The 21,860-nt window shown below is 35.8% G+C and overlaps 1 protein-coding gene across 2 annotated transcripts in view; it reads right to left on the reverse strand.

Annotated features, from left to right (window-relative positions):
* The window catches only part of VIRMA (vir like m6A methyltransferase associated), a 61,927-nt gene that overhangs the window by 22,409 nt on the left and 17,658 nt on the right, over positions 1–21,860 (reverse strand). For both annotated transcript variants that reach the window (XM_060115885.1, XM_060115884.1), the window contains exons 6-15: positions 17,926–18,048; positions 17,085–17,357; positions 13,841–14,981; positions 10,218–10,709; positions 9,063–9,217; positions 6,104–6,186; positions 3,672–3,765; positions 2,984–3,528; positions 2,221–2,456; positions 1,496–1,748 (exon numbers count right to left, since the gene is read on the reverse strand). In XM_060115885.1, the coding sequence (XP_059971868.1) occupies positions 1,496–1,748; positions 2,221–2,456; positions 2,984–3,528; positions 3,672–3,765; positions 6,104–6,186; positions 9,063–9,217; positions 10,218–10,709; positions 13,841–14,981; positions 17,085–17,357; positions 17,926–18,048 (3,395 nt within the window). The remainder of the gene's footprint in view (positions 1–1,495; positions 1,749–2,220; positions 2,457–2,983; positions 3,529–3,671; positions 3,766–6,103; positions 6,187–9,062; positions 9,218–10,217; positions 10,710–13,840; positions 14,982–17,084; positions 17,358–17,925; positions 18,049–21,860) is intronic.

Below are 21,860 nucleotides of genomic sequence, written 5' to 3' on the forward strand. Positions count from 1 at the left end.
ATTTTAAATTACTGTATTATTCATTCATTTGAATATTTTTAAATTTATTAAAAAAGCATCAGAGAAATAAATTTTAATAAATATATCCAATTTGAATTAAAAACAACACAAAAAGAAATGGATGGAGCAAAAAAAAAAATTAGGCACAGTCTTCCAGTATTTTCCTGTAGTTTTTATATATGTTTAAAATTCAAGTTTTTCAACGTCAGCAAGTTTACCTAAAAATAACTAAAAACTCACAGTATGCATTTTATAGAAGTAAAGCAGACATTACAGAAACATTTTTAAGTATGTGTTATCGCCTTTAATCACCTCAACATACTGGAAGTTGGGTTATTCAAGTTGGGTTAGAACTATAAAACAAAGCTTGAATAGAACGGAAATATAATAAGGTGAGGCCAGCCAAGAATGAGGTTTAAGTGATCAGGGCAGCTAGGATGCTAAAGTGTAACTCATCACAGCCATACAACCCAATGTGAATTACATTAACAAACACCAGTTGACTGCACATTCTGAAGTATAAAGACTTAAAATAAGCCTTTTTACCTGGTCCAAAACTATTTTCTACCAGATCCCCTTTTTGTGAAAACAAGTCACATCAAGAATGTTCCTTGAGTGTTAAATGTAACCAAACTGGATTTTGGTTAGCTAGAAAAAGGTAACCTTCCATGATGGGATCCTATTAAAAATATTCTGCCTGGAAAAATCATATTTGATTGATTTAGATAGTAGGAGCATTTTGATGAGCTAAAATGCCATTAGGCATATAAATCTCCAAATATTGCAATAACAATGGGCTCTAAAAGTTAAAACAATTCTCATTAACTCATGGAACTATAAACTGGAAGTCAATAATATAAACAGCAGGAAGAAATACTACTTTTAGTCAACACCTTTATAGATGTTTATAACACAGCAGTCTGAAACACACTAAAATGTAGTAGCCTGTGACGCCTTCAAAAGTGTCCAGGGACTTCCCTGGCGGTCCAGTGGTTAAGACTCCATGCTTCCAATGCAGGGGGCGCGGGTTTGATCCCTGGTCAGGGAACTAAGATCCCACATGCCATGGGGCACAGCCAAGAAGATTTTTTTTAAATTGTCCAAACAAGAAATCATGGTATTAATTCAACCAAGCACAAAACTATACTATTCAAGAGTGAATTGGTGTATAATATAATTAGAAGGAAAATGAACATACTAGACATAACCAACCCCAAAGAATACAATGGCACGTAAAGTAAATATGCAAAGACAATGTCTCATAAAGAAAATGAAAAAAGCTATTCAGAGAAACCTGTGAAGTACAAAGTCAAAGAAAGTTATATAGCACCAAATCATTTTATTGTTGGTTCACTGGTCAAACTTATCTCCCTAAACAACAGTAAGAGTAATGAAACAGATGTGATCTCTTTGGTAACAGCCAAAATTTACATCAAGAGAAGCTTTTAAGAAACACATACACACACAAACAATTTATAAAAATAACTATAAATACCTGATCACAGAGAGACTGCAAAATGGATGTGATAAATTCAACACACTGTTGGCGAATAACACTGTCTCCAGGAGACCGCAACAAAGCCAACAGATCCTGGAATATCTCTGCATATCTTTCATCACCTTTAATAGTTCCATTAATTAGATGCAAAATAGCTAATTTACAAGCTTTGTGTGAAGCCAGAGCATCAAGAAGAGCAAGCAACCTGGTGGTTTGGCTAGTATACTGTTTTTCTTTATCTTCTGAAGTGCTGAAATAAAATCAACACATTTAGTAAACAAAATTCTTGACTTTAAGGCATTATTTAATAATTTGTTTTTCAACACATATCAACTTACACAAATCTTATATAAAAAATTTCATTCCTTGGGTATGACAACTTCTCTGGAATTTTACAATTACTATAAAATTTTGTAAATTCAGGTTTTTAATAATGTATTTTCTTAAATCAGAGTACTTCACAGCTCACCTTTCAAACACCCCAATCTTGAAACACTTCAAGATATCTTGCACGTGATATAATGACATAAAGTTTCCTAATTAAAATTAATCTATATATATTCATGTGTCTGTGTGTCTGTATATATGTATATGTGTATATTTATATGTACACATATTATCTGAGCACACTAAACTCTGGTTTCCAAATTCTAAGTTTAAAAAAATGAATCTGTGTCAAAAATAACTTGAGGAAAAAAATTTTTAATGCAAAATCAAAATACCTTTGCAAGTCTTCTACAATCAAATCCAACACAGTTCTCATAATCAGAAGTGCAGTTGGTGAGGCAAGGTCACATAATTGAACACAAATACGCCGTAACATATGTTGAATTGGCTGGCAGGTTGTGCCAGAGAAAGAGCGAACTATTTCTTGGAGCAACTTTGCTTGAACATGAAGGTGCATGCTCCACAATTTTCGGGTGTTGAGTGCCACTGATATATCATGTGACTCAATAACCTGTTAAAAAAGTATAATGTGTGTGTACGTAGATTTTTAAAAATATTTATTTATAGTCACAAAAACTGTTCAGGAAGAACTGTTATGAAAAGAACATCTTTACTGCATGCTTAAAACATATAATTTTCTGTTATACAATTAAACATCTGCTTGAATTCAATGCACCTAAAAAATCTTATTGTTCTCAGGTTAGCAGTCAGTAGAGCAGAGTCCATTGGTGAACCAACCTAGTTAATGGCAAATTCTAACACACGATAAAGGTGGGGGGAAAGGAATTAAAAATAACAAAAGTACAAGTATACATAACAGCATAATAAAATTCACATTAACAAAAATTTATTTTAAATGTTACTCCCATATTTCCTTAATGACCAACTTGCTTCAGTTTTATCTCACCCTCATCCAGTTATTTTATGTCTCTCTTAGGGGAAGGAGATGAGGGTTTGTCTTTTTTAAACAAAATCACTGGCTTTTTAAAAAGTGTTATTGCAGTCATTTATAAGATGCATGTTATATGGAAGTGATACCTGAGTTGTTTGCATGGGCAATGGTAGAGGCAGCAGCTCTGAAAGGAGTATGAGTCCAGAAAAAAATCCTTCAGGAACCTTCAAGATCGAAGAAAGGACTTCTTTTAACATTAAAGACCAAGTATTGTTGGCCAGAGTCTCTTCTGAGATTGTGAGCTTTTCATTAACTCCTTGTGTAAAAGTCAGTAATATATCAATGATATCATTCTGAATTTTCTGTTCATCACTATCCAAACGACCTGAGAGAGGAATAGAGCACAGGAGCATGTGTAAAGTCACAAGTGCTGAAGGGACACGCATGTCCTTAAACTCAAAGGATCCACCTCTCAGGAGTTCCGTTAACATAGTTTTAAGAAGAGTAAGTGTGCAGCGAGCCATTGAAATAGTAGTAACTCTGTGAAGGGTAGTCCCCATGTTGACATGGAGTCTCCAAGGCTGAGTCAGAATACTGTTCAATTTTTGCAGCACCCGAATAAAGGTGTCCATTCCTTCAGCAGAAAAAAGCTGAATGACAGCAAGATTCCATTTCAGGTCTTTCTGTTGACCTTTATATAAATAAGGGAGAAAAAAAAAAACTCTAATTACTTACATATTAATCATTGGTTAAGATTTTGAATATTTTATTTAATAAATGATATTTATACTAGGCCTAAAAAATAGTAGTTTTTAAGTATAGTAGCCACATTACCTTCAACAGGAGGTGGTGGACATGCCACATTACAGAGAACACGCAAGGCAGTAGTAAGGCCAACTCCTTCTGGGGTCATCAAGTTATCAATATTCTTCAAAAATAAAAATGAACAGAAAGTTTAATTTCTTGGTACCTATCAGGCCCAGAGAAGGTATTAGTTAAAAATATGAGTTTCAAGTTAATTACTTACATCATTTTAAACTTCTTAACTAAATTTAAAACATGAATAAGGCTAATGAAGTTTATAAAGGTTATATGATCTTTGGCATATGTTGTACCATATATGACATTCTGAACATAAAATGAGTAATTGCAAACACAAGTATATTAAAAAGTACTGACTAAAACAAAGGCTACATACAGATTATGTATGAAACTCTCTGGATTAAGAATTTAAAATAGCTCCTTTTTGGATACTCTTACTATACATCCTCTTTCCCAAAAAGGAAGAAACGACTCTGATTTTACAAAGCCCTGTGGGTACTTAAAGCTCTTTGAAAATTGAGGAAACATGATGGAATGTTTTAACACTATATAACATCCATTTTTAAAAATGCAGATACCACAAGAATCTAGTTATGATGGCCATTTGGGGCATGGCTAGAGGAAAAAGAAATACAGTTGCCTATGTCCTTAGCACCTGCCCACGCTATGCTTCCTGGCAACAAACAGTTATGTTTAAGTTGCTTTATTTTTGTAGTTTCCAAGGAGCAGCATATAGATGGTTAAAAAAAACTTAAAAGAAATAGCACTTTAAAATGTTACTATTTCAGCTTCTAAACCTCAAAGGAGAAACCTAAAAATAAGAAAATCCTTTTCCTCATATGTTTCCCACCTTAGGTTATCTTTTCCTCTAATTTCTTCCTTGCTGCCTTTCAATAATTCACAAATTACATAAGGCAGCAGGGAGCCACAGAGTGAAGTTTCAGTCTTAGATCAACTGTCTTTAGTACGTTTTAAAATGAGAGTCATTTATAATAACCATAATTAATGGGACAAGGATTTACACAGAAATTAAAACTCTTAATTACAGCATGTATTCAAATTTCTACTACTGAACTTTTTATTGGTTAAGTACTTCAAGCGAAACCATCTGATATTTATTGGATACTTCATATATTCTCCTAACCATGCACAAGTACCCTAAATACCTGACAATCTAAATTTACAGGACACTACTGTACTTCTGTTAAATAAAAGACCGAACATAGGGCTTCCCTGGTGGCACAGTGGTTGAGAGTCCACCTGCCGATGCAGGGGACGCGGGATCGTGCCCCGGTCCGGGAAGATCCCACATGCCACGGAGCGGCTGGGCCCGTGAGCCATGGCTGCTGAGCCTGCGCGTCCGGAGCCTGTGCTCCGCAAAGGGAGAGGCCAAAACAGTGAGAGGCCCGCATACCGCCAAAAAAAAAAAAAAAAAAGACCGAACATAATGAAAACCTCTAGGTATCATTTGAGGCATAAAGAACAGAAGAATATGATGGCATTATAGGAGGAAAAAGTACTGTTAGGGGAGATGGAGGAAAAAGAGAAGGGAGACAAGTTAGTGAAGAAAAATCTGAAGCAGATAAAACCCAAATAGCTCTTTGTTGGTGGGTCAAAACAGCAACAGATTAGATAACATACACTACTTCAATAACACACTGCAGCTCCAAGACCAAGGTGGTTTAAACACAGAGACAGACACACACACACATACACAACACATATAGTTCATCTGTTAAATGAAAAAGGAGATAATTCAAGGTCCATTCTGCCCCTCTAGTTTAAAACTTTTTATGCATCTATGAGCACTTTTAGCCCTTCTTCCTATGATACACATTGGATCAGCTAAGGAGCAAAGAAAACTTTTCAAACTTCCAAAACTAACAATGCAATAATTTTAATGAAGTTTTTCATTATGAATTACTTGAAGTGTATATGAATTTTTCAACTGTAATATTATGAATTATATGATTTTCAACTCTCATTAATTACTTTAATTGCAGATTTAACCATCCCAAATTAACAGATAGAACTAGTCCCCATTGCAATTATCTGGAACTGACTCTACCAATTTTCAAGTACAAATTTTGAGGGAAATTCTTTTCCACTACAGTTTAACTATAATTATATGTTACATTATCACAGCATTTAACTTTAAAACATTTTTGTAAATGTCATCAAAATGGTAGGTGATAATATTCCTATTTGAGAGGGAAAATAGTAGGACAGAAGCTGGTAATAGAAAGCAATAAGGCTGTGTGCATGTGTGTTCATTATACACACAATTACATACCCATCTATACCCAGTACCAGTCTATACCCACAAGACTAGTAAATCAATCAAGTACACTTAACTGCATTACCTATACAAGTGATTTAAAACAGTATTACTATATACTACCACACATTTCTATAAAATCAAGGCACTTTTAAGTTTTACTTACCTGTTTAACATATTCAATTAGGTTTGGGATGCAGTTAATCTCAAATCTAAGGTTTTTCAGAGGTTCAAGCCACTTGCCAAGTTCTTAAAAACAAAAACAGTAATTCATAATATAATATTTTAAAATAAAAGCCTTTATAACAAAGCCTTTAAAACAAGGGAGGTAAAGGTATTCTTTTCCTGAGAAAAACCATGGTTTTAGATTATCAGATCCATGTTCATTTCAATAAACTAAATTTTATACAGGAATGAACTTATGTCTAATTATTTAAACAAGCTTTAAAATGAAATGTAATGTCCTACTATACTGGCTTAGAAATAAAACAACCCAATCCAAAAATGGGCAGGAGACCTAAATAGACATTTCTCCAAAGAAGATACACAGATTGCCAACAAACACATGAAAGGATGCTCAACATCACTAATCAGTAGAGAAATGCAAATCAAAACTACAATGAGGTATCACCTCACACCAGTCAGAATGGCCATCATCAAAAAGTCTACAAACAATAAATGCTGGAGAGGGTGTGGAGAAAAGGGAATCCTCTTGCACTGTTGGTGGGAATGTAAACTGATATAGAGAGATATATAGAGAACAGTATGGAGGTTCCTTAAAAACCTAAAAATAGAACTACCATATGACCCAGCAATCCCACTACTGGGCATATACCCTGAGAAAATCGTAATTCAAGAAGAGTCGTGTACCAAAATGTTCATTGCAGCTCTACTTACAACAGCCAGGATATGGAAGCAACCTAAGTGTCCATCGACAGATGAATGGGTAAAGAAGATGTGGCACATATATACAATGGAATATTACTCAGCCATAAAAAGAAACGAAACTGAGTTATTTGTAGTGAGATGGATGGACCTAGAGTCTGTCATACAGAGTGAAGTAAGTCAGAAAGAGAAAAACAAATACCGTATGCTAACACATATATATGGAATCTAAAAAAAAAAAAATGGTCGCGAAGAAACTAGGGGCAAGACAGACCTACTAGAGAATGGAGTGAGGACATGGGGAGGGGGAAGGGTAAGCTGGGACAAAGTGAGAGAGTGGCATGGACATACATACTACCAAACGTAAAATAGATAGCTAGTGGGAAGCAGCCGCATAGCACAGGGAGATCAGCTCAGTGCTTTGTGACCACCTAGAGGGGTGGGATAGGGAGGGTGGGAGGGAGGGAGGGAGACGCAAGAGGGAAGAGATATGGGGACATATGTATACGTATAACTGATCCACTTTGTTATAAAGCAGAAACTAACACACCACTGTAAAGCAATCATACTCCAATAAAGATGTTAAAATATATATATATATATATATATATATATATATATATATTTAAAAAGAGGTTACCGCCCTTAGTTTTTTGGTTTCTGAAAACTTAAACATTTACATGATTAAACCATCTAACTATACTGAATATTTTTACAGCAATCAACTTACAACATTAAAAAAGAATTATAAAATTGACTGCTCATAAACCAATGTAATAACATGATGTTTATTCACCTAATGCTGCCACTGATTCCCAAACCCCCAAAAAAGCATACACAAAATGTATTCATTTCTAACAGGATCAAACCCATGGGGAGACATTTGCTGAGTGCCTTTTCCCTTATCATGAATTTTAAATTTTATCAATTTCCTAATTTGCCTTTACAAAGTTAAAAGTAATCACTATCACCCCAAAACTAATAACAGCAAGCTTTGTTTATAAAAGAAACACATGAAATATACCATTTACTGCAACCGAACTCAAAACTCTCCTAGAAGCTATGCCATAAAACCTATACTTTATCACCAAAAATGTTTTTAGAAAAGCATTCTCACGTAATAAGTTCTGGACACTTTATAGGAATGACTGAAGGAAAGTGCAAATAGTAGTCACCCTTCCTTGGTACTACAATCCTGAGGATTACAACTGTTTACATCTGAGTATTTTCCTATGCATTTTTAAATTAACTTTTTCATATATGTAGAATATATAGTGCTCAAATGAAAGATATAAGGAATAATAAAACAAATACTAGTGTACCCATCACACAGAAAATGTAATAAGGCATTAATAATACCTTTGAAGACGCTGCATACCTCCTTTTATAAAGGCATACTTCAGGGGGAAAAAAATCTATTTTCAATATAGAAAGTTGAATGCAGTACCCAACTTTCACTGGTGGTATCGCACATAAAATTTAGGATTAAAAAGAAAAGAGGCCTGGGACTTCCCTGGCGGTCCAGGGCCAGTGGTTAAAACTCTGCACTTCCACTGCAGGGGGCACGGGTTCGATCCCTGGCTGGGGAACTAAGATCCCACATGCCGTGCATCGCGGCCAAAACAAAAAAAAGAAGAAAAGAGGCCACATGCTATCATAACATTTACTCAATGTTATCAAATTTTGTATTTGGCAAGGTCAGAAAGCCAAGAACCAAAATAAAATAATAAAAAATTGTAATTAAATACCTTAAACTTTTCAAGACTGCCCACATAATAAGGTTTGCCATAAACTTCATTCAACATACATTTAGAAAATAATGTTCATATTCATCATTCTTCACTTGAGAATAGCACACGTGTTAACCACAAATGGATTTCTAAGTTGTACTTACAACAGTGTTGTACTTAGAAATACATATATAGATAACACACACACACGCAAACTATAAACAAAACTGAACTTCCGAGTTCATCTTTAATTCTACTTTGATTAGGAACTTCAACCACCCAAAAATTTCCATGGCTTTTCAATAAAAGGTACTTTGAACAATTTCCTAAAAATCTTTTTAAGAACATCATATAAAATATCTCCATAAAAGGTACCTTAACTTTCAGAAAGTTAAAAACAGGGTATTACCAGGTATATTATCAAAACATGATAAAGGACTAACTACAGATATTCAAAGGCTTTTTTTCTTCACATATCATAAATGCTTAAAATAACTTCAAGTACCATACCTTGCAATTTAGCATTATTTTCATCTGCTTTACAAAGCTTCAAGAGAGATGCTGCATGCTGTTCTAGCATTTGGACATCACTGGAAGACTGAACCACCACCAAAATAAGTATGCATGCATAATTATAAGCTACTGACTTCTTAGACTTGGAATCACTGAAACAAAATAAGGTTTTAAAGTTTTTGATATGAAAATAAATTTTAGGAACAATTTTTAACATTTTTTTCTACTTGGTTTTAAAGAGATCAAGAAATTTCACAATGAAACCTGACTGACTTCCTGAAAACAGGAAATCGCACTTCAAAGCTTCACCTTCAATTCACCTGAAACCACTACTTAAAAGTATGTAATAACAAAGCACATGCATCAAAATGGAAAGTGAAATTCTATTAAGAAATAAGATCAGAACAATGAAATATTAATAAGTGTACTTCATTAGCAATGAAAGATTAGGAAGTACAGTTCATCGGTCTCCTTTAAAATGGTTGTTCACTCTGGATAAATAGGAACAAGTGTGATGAATCAACCTACCACCATGATTATTCAGACTTCCACTGCAGAACTGTTAATATACAGCTAGGCATAGAAGTCACTGTTTGCCTTTTATAGGTCTCCCCAAAAGATCCATCACTCAAGGAGTCATATCAAGACCCTGATGCAAAGGATGCCACTGCTTTGCATGGCATGAACCAGGAAGAACATGTGTCTCTTCTCATACACTAAAACCCTCTGCCCTATAGGGCAAGTTCTTGGAAACTACTGTCATTCTCAATCCCCCTCATCCAGTCAAAACACTTCTGAAATCCGAGCATCATGAATAGCTTAGAAGGTGAGGGCAGAAGACAGCAAGATAGTCCTCATGACTCTTATGGTATACGTATGTTCCTGTACCTTAGCATTCCCCTCCACAAAAATAAGCAGGAGTACTACAGCTGCAATCTTTGTTAACACCGTGGGGAAACTGGAAGAAACTATTTCATTTCTTTACAGCCACATCTTAGAGATTTCATCATTCTAATCCTTAATTAAGAAGTTATGTGTTATGTCAAAAAATTAAAGTTTTTATTTTCAAAACACTTTCTTTCAAGAAACTACCCCATTAGTGATGTAGTTTTCCAATAAAATAGAAAATTTAAGGATTAAGCATAAAATTACCCTAAGGCTTCTTTGGAATAATACTCCATTAGAGTAATAAGACTTTGGAGATTTTTCTCAAGACTGAAAACATGGCCAACAGCTGATCTTCCCACAGGATTAAAAGTAATCAAGTAAAGATTGTGAAGAGTTCCCAAGAGATCTGAATGGTCAGTTTCTTCACTGGCTGTACAACGCTGAAAATGGCTGAACAGTTCTGTAATACACTGCAAAGTTTGTGTTGAGTCCTGTAGCCACAAGGCAAATGCATCATCAATAACACCATCAGATTGGAGACCTTCTTCTTCATCTTGATCATAAAGGTGACACAGAGCTCGGATCAACAAATTTGTTGCTTCATATTCTGACATAAAAAAAAGAAGACCCTTTTGTGACTGTGCAAGAAACTTTAAAACATCTTTCGTGGCTTGCAGCACACCAGGGTGTGCACTTGTTACTGGAATTGACAAAAGCAAGGTAACCAACTCCAAGAAGTGATGACTGTGAAGATACCTGTAGAAGAAGTAATAAAATATATGTTAAGTCAGTGTAAAACATTCTTCATTTATTCAATATTCATTAGACAGGAGAGAGGTAAAAAATTTAATGGCAATAATCCTTATCTTCAGCAGTATACTGCTTTAACTAAAATAGTACTGTAAGTAGCAAGTTTTCTATCCACTAGGCCAAACAAAAGTGAAAGTTCTGTAAGGCTTTTTCCTAGCATTCAAAGGATGTTTAATAAGTAACTGTGACAAGTTTTCTCTTTCCAGAATCAACCATGACTTTAAAATCTGGGACTTCCTTCCAGGCCACTTATCAAATGCTCCTTTCTTTTAACCATGGTCCTACTCGACCCATGGCATATCAATATATCTGAATTAGTATATCTAGGGAGAATATAGTACATATACCATAAAAAACTCATAGTATATTCAGATTTACTACAGGGAGTATATCTGAATTTGTACCTCTAGGGGAAAAAAACCTCAAATTATCAATTTTCAGTATTGAATACAATAGACTCTTTTATCAAATCCAAGAACCATTTTTTTAGTACACGTAGTTTTAGTAGAAAAAGTCTGAATTTACCTAACACCCCTAAATAGACCCAACTGCTACTGATAGAGTACTTTCACTGTCCTAAAAATACTCTGTGCTCCATCTATTCATCCCTCCCTCCCTCCCAATCCCTGGCAATCACTGTCTCCACAGTTTTGCCTTTTCCAGAATGTCATATAGTTGTAATCACATAGCATAAAATTGCCTCTTCAATCAATTTCTGCTTAAACTCAGGCTTCTGTATCATGATAAAAACACCTCCACTAACTTCTTACCACAAAGGTGAACGTTATTATGCTCTAAGAGCATCCTTAACCACCTCATGGAACGTTCAGAAAATAGTTAACACGGCAGGCCTCATAATGTTTATTCTTAGAAAGGCCTGCTTGCAAGGTTGGCCCTTGGCTGGCCTCTGGGGACTTGGATTTTGGGAGGGTTTCCGCCCATCAACTGGTAAGAATACTCACTGCCCCTAAACTGTTTATGCAAATAATATGGTTTACGCTGAACACCTGCTTTCCTTCTGGGAGTCTGGAATTCTGATACATGCTAGGTACTGGGTGCCTACATGGCTATCCCCCAATGATAAGCTTGGATGCTGAGATTCCAATGAGCTTCCTCAGTACGCAACATTTCACACGTGTCACAATTTGTTGTTGGGGGACTTAAGTGGGTCCTTTGTGCTTAAATGAGGAAAGGATGCTGGAAGTTTATGACTCGTTTCCCCAGGCTTCGTCCCATGTACCCCTTCTCTTTGCTGATCATGTTTTGTATCCTTTTGATATAATAAATCGTGGTCGTGATTACAACACGGTCCTGTGACTCCATCTAGCAAATCTCGGGGGTTATCTTGAAGATCCCAACATGGGACATTAGAGCCTTGCCGTCACTTCAAACTAATCTTTCTAAAATGTAATTATTTCTTTCAAAATTCACTCTCCTTCCTAATTTACCAGTTTCTGTCGATAAAACCACAGTTCCAATAGTTACCTTGGCTAGAAACATCAAAGCTCCTTCTTATTTTCTCTTACTAGGTTCAGTTGCCAAGTCCTAGTAATGCTTTTTCACAAACTCTCAATATTAGCACAATATTTGTCTTCCCATTTTCTGTAAATGCCACTATATCAGGCCAAGTACTCAGCACAACACCTACCACCTAGAATCTTCAGACAGGCTTATCTACCTAATAACTCCAATTTCTCTTCCACTGCGATACATCTTGTAACTATAATATAATCTTAGAACACTACTTTGATCATACCAGATCTGCTACTCCAAAATATTCAAGTGTCTTCCCACATTCTAAAAACAAAATCCCTGGGAATTCCCTGGCAGTCCAGTGGTTAGGACTCGGCGCTCTCACTGCCAGGGGCCCAGGTTTGATCCCTGGTCAGGGAACTAAGATCCCACAATCTACACAGTGCAGCCAAAACAAATAAACAAAAAAAAAAAATCCAAATTCCTTAGTGCACAGCATTCAAAGCCCTTTATTTCCTAAAGTCTGATACCCAAACATACCTCCTCCAATTATGGGGGGAAAAACAAGACTTAGTAGACCATTAATTACTAGTTTCCCCTCAATGACTATTTGAGAGCATCACCCTTTACTTACACTCAGTCATCCTCAGTTCATGACTTCAATTCCTACTTTATTAAAAATAGGATCAGTGAGAAGTGCCTTGTCTTCTCTACTGTCTCCACACTACAAAGATATCTGTATTTGTATACATATAATGTTTCCTTTCTCTTGTTCAAAGCCAAACTCCTACTTTGTACTCTTGACCTCATCTCCTACAAGACCTTGCTTTACCAATTATCATCTTACACTCCTGTAAGAACTCAAACTAAGGCAAGATCTGATAGTTTCAGCTAAAAACAGGAATGGACAGGTACAGATTTTAGAATGGACAAGTACTGATTTTCTGTTAATGCACTATGTTCCAAAGCAAGGCAAAAAATAATCACAGAAATAAGGAATAAAGTAATAAAAATGCAATTTTTGCATTTAGCTAAAAAATTATTTACAGGCAAAATGCCAAAAAAGAAACTCTCAAAAATTAAAACAAAACTTTACAAATCTACTGTGGGTACCTAATAATGGCAAAACTGTACCAATAGATAACTAGAGAGTTAGATGGCAGAAACAAGTGGTAATTAAACCTTTAATATATCTTTAACCAGGACTGTAAAATTAATTTAGTAAAGTATCAGTTTAATCTACAATGTATTACAGTGATAAGGTACCAAGCGGTTTACACTGCAAAGCTCTCTCCTTCCTGTTCCATCCTCTTTGTACCACTTTCCCAGAAGCCACTCAGCGGTTTCTCATTTATTCTTGCTCACAGACATGCTTATATAAGCACTGTTGTTGATTACTACTATCTTTAACTTAAGTTGCTATTACAACTTTAAGTATTAACTAAATATAGTTCACCCACATTAACATACTTCTCAGTTCCACTTATTTTAAAATATCAAGTATCCTTGACCTACAGACAGAGTAAAAAAAAAAAGAAACCAACCACATAAAATTGCCTCTAATGACTGGTAAAATATATTTCCCAAAGCCAAAAATATCTTACCTAAAGAGAACAGGGTATGGATCATCCCTCTCTGGTGGTCCAGTAATACGTGCCATTGTTGGGAAAGACTTAACAGGAGGTTGGATCATTGTATGAGGTGCAGTTTCCATTAAATGAAAAACTTCCTCTAAGAGATTAATAAGCTTTTCTATTTCCCCTTCACTTATATTTGAGGATTCCAAAAGATCCATATCCATTGAAGCCTCTACCTCATTTTCATATTCTGGGTTTGTTCTCTCAAGTCCAGTATCTGTATCATGATCAGGTTCACTGTGGTTAGGAACAGAAGAAGTCTTCTCTGCTAAATGGTCACCAAGTCTTTTTATCTCTGACAAAATTTCATAGAAATGGCATTTCTGAAGAATAGCTGAACCAGCAGTGACAACCCTCACAGTCTGATCTAAAAGTATGAGCTCCAGCAGTTTTTGATAGCCACTTTTTTCACTCTGCCTACTTCTTAAAAATGCTTCCATTCCTTCTGTCATACTAATGACACTGTCCAAAGCTTTAAATGCATTTAACTTAAGGGAAGATGAGACATGATCAGCAAACAGGAGCTCAAATAATCCACTGATCACTCCTGCTTGTAGCAGTCCCATGACTCCTTGGGCCCCACATTCTGCTAGTGAGGACACTAATTTGGTCCCAGCTTTGAGCTGTCGGACATTTAAGGCAATGGGTTGGCGAAGGGCTACTTGTAAATTTAAAGCTTGCATGGTCCAGTCTATCAACTGGCCAAGGGCGTCTTGTTCTGTGTTTTTCAATTGCAAATAACTTAATCCTTTTATTATTAAACTTGGAATTTCTTCTAAAGCTGTTACCCATTTTGCACCTCTATCTTCTTGATACAAATCCAACAGTTCAGTTAACTTCACTGAGGCTTCTACTGCCCCTGAATTTTCTTTATCTGGACCTTGATCCTTCATCCTACTGATTTCAATTTCAAAAGTAGTCTTGTACGGACAGCTGAAGTATAACAGTGGTACAAGCTCCCTGTCATATGGATCATACGTCATAGGAGGAACTGAAGCTAAGTCTTCAGCAGTGTATTCAACATCAAAGTTTGGATACTTAAATGTTTCACGTTCCAAGTCAGCAATTCCGTCTTCATCACTGGAAATTTGTTCATAACCATCATCCCCTGAAAATCAGTTTGAATAATATTTAGTTGTTACATCATTGTTGTTTAATGCAGAACAATCTGGTTTGTCAAAAAAATCATTTAATAGTGTGGCAAAAAATAAAAATTAATGATTTCCTCAACAAAATTAATTTCTGCCCCAACATCTTATCAACAATTACTAACATTTTATAGTTTCTAATAGAATAATTATGGAGAAACTTCATAAGCAAAGTCTTCTATTATATCTGTTCAGCCTTACAACTAACTTTGCTACAGATCTTTTCCTCACAAAATTAAAATTAGAAATGCCTCAAAAAAGAAACCAAAAATACCTCTCTCAGGAGGAAAGAAATTAAGCTTGCCCTCATGAGAGACTATTTTTAAGATAGAAAAAATAAATTGATGGGCCAAGATTATTAAATTAACTAAGAATTAGTACCATAAATACCAAGATACACCAAATATTTCCAGAGAAAACATTCTATGTTCTTTTAATAACATGAATTTCATATTCCTTCACTTTCACTTCTCTGTATTTACCTGTCACACAGTTTCCCCAGTTCTGAACTATGTTTTTAGGGAAAATTTGTTCATATAAAGTGCTCAGCTTTGCCAAAACAAAGAGTTTTCATATTATGACACGTGCAGCTTTTTCCTCTATTTATTAATACAGGATTATAAGTAATACAGGACTAGATACAGAAAACTTGTTGGTTTTACTTTTTAACACTACTATTACCTGGCTGTGGTAAAACAGAGATGTGCAATTACAGCCTAAGAAAGAAAAGGAGGGCTTCCCTGGTGGCACAGTGGTTGAGTCCGCCTGCCGATGCAGGGGACACGTGATCGTGCCCCGGTCCGGGAAGATCCCACATGCTGCGGAGCGGCTGGGCCGGTGAGCCATGGCCGCTGAGCCTGCGCGTCCGGAGCCTGTGCTCCGCAACGGGAGAGGCCACAACAGTGAGAGGCCCGCGTTATCGCAAAAAAAAAAAAAAAAAACTAAGAAAAGGAAATGGTTCCACAGTATTCCTCGAGTAACAGCCCTCTTTTGACATCCTTTAGCTCAAAACAATTTAGCCATAGCAATACACTCATATCTGAAAAGGAAGGGCCTACAGAGACTTGACTCTGGAATAACCACCAGATGTCTTCTGGTAAAAATCAAATTAACCAGCCTCATTCTCTCACCTTCTCTATTAAAATGCCCTCTGATTAACAAAGCCTGCATGAAATCTAACTACTACTTTCCAGTCAAATACAATAAACCTAAAAAGGATTTTGTGGTAATCTGGAAATGGGGTAAGCTAAAAAGGTTATCACTCAATAAGCCAATTATTTATATTTTGTAAAAGGGCCCCTGTGATACTAGAAGGTCCTCTCTCTCTCATGTAGAATGATGCTCACCCTTACTATCTTATAAAAGAAAAAGGCAGATAATCTGTCATTTCACATAAATACTTTAACACTACATTCCATTTATTGGAGAAATTAAGAGCCAATTAGCTTAAATATCTCTTTTTACTTTCAAAGGAAAAATAAAGCCTAACTAAAGGACTGCATAATGCTGCCATATGTCCCTGTGTAATTGAGATTTTTCCTTCTGAATTTCTAAAAATAATGTAGCATTTTGCCAAAATATCTAGGTGGCAGACATCTTTAGCAATTCCACCCAGCTTAAAACACCTCTCCTTTACTCACAAAACAGATCACCAAATCCCTAATCACCATGTATTTGCTGCATATCCCTGCTTCCCTGGACAAAGCTGATGGTATCAAGGGGCAGCTGATACCATAGCAAGCCAAACAGAATCTCTCTCCCAGAAAACTGGATCTGGATCTGAGACACAGCCAGGTAGTTTAGACTGGCTGGTTAAAGAGAGGAGATTACAGATGTGGGGTGAATACAGATATAACAGTTAACAGAATATAAATTAGAAACACAAAACAAAGAAGAGACAGAAGTCCCAGCTCTAGCCAAGTCTTAAGACCCAGCTACAATCTGACTCAGGTTTCTTGAAAGCCATTTATTATCTCTGCTACAAATTCTTTTGCATTACTAAAAGCTACATCAAGCTAGTTTCTAGCACGTAAAACCAAAAAGTCCTAGCTGATGTTACCCACCTTCACCTTCCTCATCTTCTTCACCTTCTTCCTCTTCATCTTCCTCTTCCTCCTCGGGGATACTATCTACTGTATGGCGATCATCCTCATCCTCATCCTCTTCTTCCTCGACATCCACATCATCTTCATCATCTTCTCCTTCTTCTTGTTGTTCCTCTTCTACTTCTCCTTCATCAGAATATTGACCTTCCTGAGGAACAGAATTCCGATCAGGAGAAATGGGCTCAAAGTAATCTTCTCTATGAGGAGCATCCTCTTCCTTATCACCAGACACTGAAAAATGGAGGTTTAAGGCACAGATTATTTTAACTGTTTTAATAACATGAGGCAGAAGGACTGGATACTGCAACTACTTAATGACATTTTGGATGATTTAGCTCGTAACACCCTTAAAAGAAAAAGTGGTAGAATTACTTGCTTTTAAAAAATATTAAGAGTATACAGTACACAACTTTATACAGTGAGAATTAATAAAGTATGCTATGTTATGTTCTAATACAATAATCCTCTTCTTTTTTAGCTATTAAGTAACTATACAGATTTTTATCTCTTCCAATACCTACTGTTTATTTTTACTGGTGCTGTTCTGTACATACCACTATAGCACATTAACATTTTATTTTCAAAGTAATGTTGCTTCAGCTTCGAATGAATTAACTGATTTCTTTTTCTTTTAACAAATTCACTTGCCAACAAAAAACACAAGAAAACACTGCACAGAATGGGGGAAGAGGATATTCATCAAGATTTGATTACCAGCATCTAATTTTTTTTCTTTAGTCAAGAAGTACTATTAACATTAAGAGGGGAAAAAAAAAACTATCACTGATATTATTTCTACCTGGCAATGGCATGGGATCATCCTCATCATCATCAGGTGGAGGGGGTCCTGGTGGAGTTCTTGGTCCCCTTGGCTGTGGTCTTGGAGGGCTTCCATTAAACTGATCTTCTTTCTCCCCATCAGCTAATTTTATTAGAAAAAGAAAAAGAACTTTCAAATGACTAAAGTATAGTGAAATAAATGCATGACAAAAATGCTATTCATCATTTGAGTTTTCATCTTCAGAATTTATTAACTTTTTCCTTCCTGACGTGTAACAGAAATTTTGCTAATTAGTTTATAATGGGAAAGTTAGAATTTCTGATGTCCCATATATCAAAATATAATGTATGTAACTCTTGGGCATTATCCCAGAAAAACGGAGACTTATTTTCCTGCAGGAAGATGTACATGAATGCTCGTAATAGCTTTATTTTCAAAAGTCAAAAACTGGAAACTACCTAAATGTCCTTCAATGATTGAAGTTAAATAAATTATGATACATCCATACTATGTATTACTACTCAGCAACAATAAAGAATGATCTACTAATACACACAGAAAGTAGATAAACGTCAAAGAAATTATGCTGAATGAAAATTGCCCATCTCAAAAAGATCCCAACTTCATGATTCCATTTTGTAACATTCATGAAATAATATAATTACAGAGACAGAGAATAGATTAGTGATTGCCAGAAGTTACCGACAGGTGGGATGGGTTTGCCTATAAAGGCATAACACCAGGGAATACTGTGATAGTACAATCAAGTCTCTTAATTTTGGTGGTGGTTATACAAAGCTAGACATGACATAAAATTACACACACATACACACGTATACATGTATACATGTATAACTGGTGAAATGTGAACAAGCTCTACAGATTGTAACAAGGCCAATTTTATTTTGATATTGTACTACAGTTGTAAAAGATGTTAACTAGGAGAATCTGGGGATGACTACACAGGGCTTCCCTATACATTTCTTTGCAACTTCCTATAAATCTATAATTATTTCAAAATAAAAAGTTAAAAACATATACACATACATATATATGTGTATGTATATGCAATATATGAGCTTAAGTGTCCATTTTAAAACAAGTCAGCGAGTGAAGTCAGACAGAGAAAGACAAATATCATATGATATTGCTTGTATGTGTAATCTAAAAAAATGGTACAAATGAACTTATTTACAAAACAGAAATAGAGTCACAGATGTAGAAAACAAACTTATGGTTACCAGGGGGGAAAGGGGGTAAGGGATAAACTGGGAGATTGGGATTGACATATGCACACTACTAAATATAAAACAGATAACTTATAAGGACCTACTGTATAGCACAGGGAACTCTACTCAATACTCTATAATAGGGAAAAGAATCTAAAAAAGCGTGGATATATGTGCATGTATGACTGATTCACTTTGCTGTATACCTGAAACTAACACAACATTGTAAATAAAAATTATACTCCAATAAAATTTTTTTTACAAGTGAGTAAATTTTTTATCTACTTGTCTTTATTTATTTTTTTTTATTGAAGCGTAGTTGATTTACAATATTGTATCAATTTCTGCTGTACAGCAAAGTGACTCAGTTATACACATATATATATCTTTTTATATTCTTTTCCATTATGGTTTATCCCATACTGAATATAGTTCCTTGTGCTATACAGTAGAACCTTGTTGTTTATCCTTTCTATATGTAATACGTTGCATCTACTAAGCCCAAACTCCCCATCCACCCCTCACCAACCCTGCCTCCCCCCTGGCAACCACAAATCTGTCCTCTATGTCTGTGAGTCTGCTTCTGCTTTGTAGATAGGTTCATTTGTGCCATATTTTGACTCCACATATGAGTGATATCATAACGGTATTTGTCTTTCTCTTTCTGACAAGTCAATATATTTAACAAAATTTTAGAGTAACTACTTACCTATGTCAGACGCTGTGATAAGGCTATGGACAATAGGAAAGATCAATGAAACTACAAGCTTAGGAAAGATAAAATTAACAAACCTTTAGCTAGACTCACCGAGAAAAAAAGAGGACTCAAAATCAGAAATGAGAGAGATACTACAACTGAAACCACCAAAATACAAAGGATCACACCAAGCTACTATGAACAATTATACACCAACATATTGGACAACCTAGAAGAAATGGATACAGCCCTAGAAACATACAACCTACCAAGATTGAATCATGATTAAATAGACTATCTGAACAGACCAATTATTGTAAGGAGATTGAATCAGTAATCAAAAACCTCCCAAAAACGAAAGTCCAGGATGATACGTCTTTACTGGTGAATTCTACCAAATATTCCAAGAAGAATACCAGTCCTTCTCAAAGTCTTCCAAACTCGTTTACAAGGCCAGCATTACCCTAATACCAAAACTAGACAAGGATGCCTCAAGAAAAGAAAGTTACAGACCAATATCCCTGATGAACATATATGCAAAAATCCTCAACAAAATATTAGCAAGCCGAATTCTATAATACATTAAAAGGATCATACATCATGATCAAGTGGGATTTATTCCAGGGATGCAAGGGTGGTTCTGCATCTGCACATTAGTCAATGTGATACATTAACAAAATGAAGGCTAAAAATCATTTGATCACCTCAACAGATACAGTAAAATCAAAATTTTCAAAATTCAAATTCATTTATGATAAACACTCTCAACAAAACAGGTACAGAGGGAATGTACCACACCATAACAGGCCATATGTGACAAGCCCATAGCTTTAACATCATTCTCAATGGTAAAAAGCTGAAAGCTTTTCCTCTAAGATCAAGAACAGCACAAGGATACCCACCTCTTGCCACTTTTATTCAACATAGTGTTGGAAGTCCTAGCCAGTGCAGTTAGGCAAGAAAAAGAAATAAAAGGCATCCAAAGTGGAAAGGAAGAAATAAAACTGTCGCTCTTTGCAGATAACCTGATACAGATACACCCTGCTTTTTTGGAAGTTCATTTTATGCCACTTCACTTTTACAAAAGACCTATATCTTAGTACATGTTTTCACTAACCAAAAGAAATCCAAACTGGATTTTCACTTTTACAAAAAAATGTGAGAAGAGAAAATAAGTGTTAAGCATTTGTTTTGCACTGAGCTGTTACAGAGGCAACATAACCCCAAAGAGTGAGAGTGGCACTGCCAAGCTCCTTCCCTGGCAACTACACTCAGCATCTCAGCATTTAGCCACCATAGCTTTGAACTATGTCTGTGAGCATCTGGGCTTTATCTCAATTTATTTTGTGCATCCATTAGCAAGATGTGTCCTAAGGTAATTGTTTCTTCGTTTTATACCATTTTGGTGTATGAAAGGTTTCATAGGAACACTCTATTTCAGATAGCAGGGGAAACCTGTATAATATAAAGAAAACCCTAAAGACTCCATTAAAAACCTATTAGAGGGACTTCCCTGGTGGTCCAGTGGTAAAGAATCCACCTTCTAATGCAGGGGACGTGGGTTTGATTCCCTGGTCGGTGAACTAAGATCCCACATGCCGCAGGGCAACTAAGCCCACACACCACAACTACTGAGCCCGTGCGCCTCAACTAGAGAGCCACGTGCTGCAAACTACAGAACCCAAGTGCTCTGGAGCCCACGCACCACAACTAGAGAGAGAAAACCCGCCTGCCACAACTACAGAGAAGCCCATGCACTGCAACGAAGATCCCGCGTGCTGCAACGAAAGATCCCGCATGCTGCAATGAAGATCCCTCCCGCATGCGAACCCGATGCAGCCAAAAATAAAAATAGATAAAATTTTTTTAAAAACCTATTAGAACTAATAAACAAATACAGTAAATCTGTAGGACACAAGATCATTACCCAAAAATAGGTTGCATTTCTATACACTAATAATGAACTACGAGAAAGAGAAATTAACAAAATCCCCTTTACAATTGTATCCAAAAGTATAAAAAGCACT

The sequence above is a fragment of the Mesoplodon densirostris genome, chromosome 13 (assembly GCF_025265405.1).
Source record: "Mesoplodon densirostris isolate mMesDen1 chromosome 13, mMesDen1 primary haplotype, whole genome shotgun sequence".
NCBI lineage: Eukaryota > Metazoa > Chordata > Mammalia > Artiodactyla > Ziphiidae > Mesoplodon > Mesoplodon densirostris.